The sequence below is a fragment of the Strongylocentrotus purpuratus genome, unplaced genomic scaffold (assembly GCF_000002235.5).
Source record: "Strongylocentrotus purpuratus isolate Spur 01 unplaced genomic scaffold, Spur_5.0 spur5_scaffold_5, whole genome shotgun sequence".
In the NCBI taxonomy this organism is placed as follows: Eukaryota; Metazoa; Echinodermata; class Echinoidea; order Camarodonta; family Strongylocentrotidae; genus Strongylocentrotus; species Strongylocentrotus purpuratus.
The window spans coordinates 4,276,008-4,279,852 of NW_022145611.1; the positions used below are offsets into that span (position 1 = coordinate 4,276,008).

Genomic DNA, 3,845 nt, shown 5'->3' on the forward strand with positions numbered 1-3,845 from the left:
GAAGGCAGATGAGGAAAAGAAGACAGAAGAGGAGGGGTTGAAGGCAAAGAAGGAGAGGAAGACAGAGAAATGGGATGAGCCGAAGCACGAAGAGGAGCTGTTAACTGTATTGGTGGAAGACGATGAGCTACAAGGCAAGGTGAAGATTAAGTGGAAGATGGAGAAGGATTCAGAAATGAAGGAGTTTAATAGAGTTTGCTAAAACCTTCTAGAATGAGATGTGGATGAAGAAGATGAAAAAGAAACGGCAAAAGCAGATGGAGGAAAAAGAGAGCACAAGAGGTGTGGTGGAGAAACAGGAAGCACAAGACTTCAAAGAGGAGGGGAAGATAAGCGGAAAGGAAACAAATGGGAAGAACAAAAGTGTTCGAGATAACAACGATCAGGCTGTTGTAACACAAAGAAGAAAACAAAAGAGTGAGTAAGAGACATTAGAGAGACAGAGAGGGGGAGGGGGAGGTAGATAAGAGAGAGATAGAGAGAGAGAGAGAGAGAGAGAGAGAGAGAGAGAGAGAGAGAAAGTGATAGGAGGAAATGAACGTAAGAAGTTTCGTTTGGTGTCATCCTGACATTTAGTAAAACTTGTATCAGTTGTATATGTAAAAGGTGATTTCAAGATCATACAGACTGATTACGCAACATTCCCATTAACGGCAAAATTATAACTTTTAAATCAAGACATTTAATTGTGAACCCCTTTCAACTTTCTTGAATAAGCGCGCAATTTTGTTGTCCTCTGCGCTCAATTGACAACTGCGCTCAATTGTGACGTAATGGGTGCGGTGATGCGCATGCGTCATGATCCGCATGGTTACAAAGTTATCTTTTTATCATTATTGATGTAAGCGCTCTTAGCTATAACATCGATTTAGTAGCTTTTTTTCTGAATATATCAGAATAGTTGTCTAATTGTCTTTGATTTCAATCTTTCATCATGAGTGACGAACGTAAGTCATATTTAGAAAACACGTCGATATCATACAACTAGAATAATTTATTGCGATATGTTTTTCTTCATGATTTAGGTTAAAAATCAATATCATAATTATGCAACATCAAAATAATCGGGCTTTTTTTTTAAATACAGACAGTGATCTTTAGAAGACAAGCGTTAGTTATAATAGACTCCTACTCCTGTACGTTTCCTATACTAAGTCTAAATCATTTAAATTGCTTCGATACTGTATAGCACCATGATTGTATACAAGTAATTTTTTGGATATCACTTCTCATATTAATTTTTATGTATGAATTGTTTTACTCTCATTAATGATGTTGTCATGTATTTAGAAAAAAATGCAAAAACATTTCTGTGGATTAAATAAGCTTTGAAGTTAGAATACAAAGACTGATGAAAAAATCCATTACTCATTGTTCCAAAATGTTCAAATTTCAAATGAAAGCGGATGTGGAAAATCGTTTGCATAATTATTAAAGTCGTAGAAATCCTTGAAACTAAAATACTTGATGGTCGCTGTTGATTTTGGATACAAAATATATGATGTATCATACGATATCATGATATTGGTCTTCTCCAATTTGTTTTCATTATTCAGCAAATCGAGTAGTTCCTAGATTTCAGCACGAGTGGGCAGAGACTCTTGCCTTCAGTGAGTATGTCTATCTGAATGACATTCCGACAAACCAGATTAACGAGTTTGTCCAGTATCTCCAAAAGAAAGGCGCAGAGCTGACGACTGATGAGGAGGAAATCATACAGGAGAAGGAAGCAAAGGAAGCGGTAGAATGCGAGGAGGAGGAGATGAAGGCAGAGGAGGAGGAGGAGGAGCTAGAGGCAGAGGAGGAAGAGATGAAGGCAGACGAGGAGGGGCTGAAGGTAGAGGGGGAGTTGAATGCAGAGGAGGAGGAGGAGGTGAAGGCAGAAGAGGAGGAGATGAATGACATTCAGACAAACCAGATTAACGAGTTTGTCCAGGATCTCCAAAAGAAAGGCGCTGAGCTGACGACTGATGAGGAGGAAATCATACAGGAGAAGGAAGCAAAGGAAGCGGTAGAATGGGATGAGGAGGAGGAGGAGGAGCTGGAGGCAGAGGAGGAAGAGATGAAGGCAGACGAGGAGGGGCTGAAGGCAGAAGAGGAGGAGGAGATAAATGACATTCAGACAAACCAGATTAACGAGTTTGTCCAGGATCTCCAAGGGATGGGCGCAGAGCTGACGACTGATGAGGAGGAAATCATACAGGAGAAGGAAGCAAAGGAAGCGGTAGAATGGGAAGAGGAGTTGAAGGCAGAGGAGGAGGGGCTGAAGGTCAAGGAGGAGGAGATGAATGACATTCAGACAAACCAGATTAACGAGTTTGTCCAGAATCTCCAAAAGAAAGGCGCCGAGCTGACGACTGATGAGGAGGAAATCATACAGGAGAAGGAAGCAAAGGAAGCGGTAGAATGGGAGGAGGAGGAGGAGATGAAGGAAGAGGAGGAGGAGGAGCTGCTAGAGGCAGAGGAGGAAGAGATGAAGGCAGACGAGGAGGGGCTGAAGGTAGAGGAGGAGTTGAATGCAGAGGAGGAGGAGGAGGAGGAGCTGGAGGCAGAGGAGGAAGAGATGAAGGCAGACGAGGAGGGGCTGAAGGTAGAGGAGGAGATGAAGGAAGAGGAGGAGGAGGAGGAGCTGGAGGCAGAGGAGGAAGAGATGAAGGCAGACGAAGAGGGGCTGAAGGTAGAGGAGGAGATGAAGGAAGAGGAGGAGGAGGAGCTGGAGGCAGAGGAGGAAGAGATGAAGGCAGACGAGGAGGGGCTGAAGGCAGAAGAGGAGGAGGAGATAAATGACATTCAGACAAACCAGATTAACGAGTTTGTCCAGGATCTCCAAGGGATGGGCGCAGAGCTGACGACTGATGAGGAGGAAATCATACAGGAGAAGGAAGCAAAGGAAGCGGTAGAATGGGAGGAGGAGCTGAAGGCAGAGGAGGAGGGGCTAAAGGTCGAGGAAGAGGAGATGAGGGCAGAGGATGTGGAGGAAAATTTAAGGAAGGCAGAAAAGGAGGTGAAACCAGAGGAGGGGAAGGAGGAGATAAAGGCTGAGGAGGAGATGACGGCAGAGGAGGAAGAGGAGGAGGTTAAGGCAGAGGAGGAGGGGATGAAGGTAAAGGAGGAGGAGTTGAAGGCAGAGGAGGAGCTGATAGCTGAGGAGAAGGAGATGAAGGCTGAGGAGGAGGAGATGATAAAGGCTGAGGAGGAGGAGACGAAGGCGGTGGAGGAGCAGGCAATCACTTTGGTTGCGGAGGCTAATGTCACAGAGGAGGACACATATCTAGAGGACGAGAAGGTAGTGAAGCCGTCAGAAATGACGGAGGAGTTAAGAGAATTTGCTGAAAGCTTGTGGAACGATACGCGGATGGAGAAGATGAAGATGAAGAAGGGGCAAACACACAAGGATGAAAAGATCATTAACGAAATGAAAGAGGTGTTGGAGGGGATACAAGAGGCCAAAGACTTCAAAGAGGAGAGGAAGCTTCATGTAAAGAATGAAGATAGGAAGAAGGAGAGTGATCAAGATAACAAAGATCAGGCTGTTGTAACTGGAAGAAGACAGAAATGGTGGCAATTTTTATGCTGTTTTTGTTGGAGGAGGCGCAGCAGGCGTTCTTGAGACTTGAATGAAGACTTATGTTATGATCATTGAAATTGTGAATAGAATTGTAAATAAATTGTAAATATAAATTGACTTCTGAGCACTGTTTGACATATTTTGATTCACTATTGGAAGACGGGGAGTTGGAGAATCCAGCAAATACAGAGAGAGAGAGAGAGAGAGAGAGAGAGAGAGAAAGAGAGAGAGAGACAGACAGAGAGATAGACAGACAAAGAGAGAGAGAGAGAGAGAG

General features: G+C 44.0%; 1 protein-coding gene across 1 annotated transcript; it reads left to right on the forward strand.

Moving 5' to 3' along the window:
* Positions 1 to 218: 218 nt before the first annotated feature.
* Positions 219 to 3,610, forward strand: LOC105439986 (trichohyalin-like). Its single transcript, XM_011669578.2, has 2 exons — positions 219 to 417; positions 1,557 to 3,610. The coding sequence occupies exons 1-2, from the start codon at positions 219 to 221 to the stop codon at positions 3,608 to 3,610; spliced, it is 2,253 nt and encodes a 750-aa protein (XP_011667880.2).
* The last annotated feature ends 235 nt before the right edge of the window (positions 3,611 to 3,845 follow it).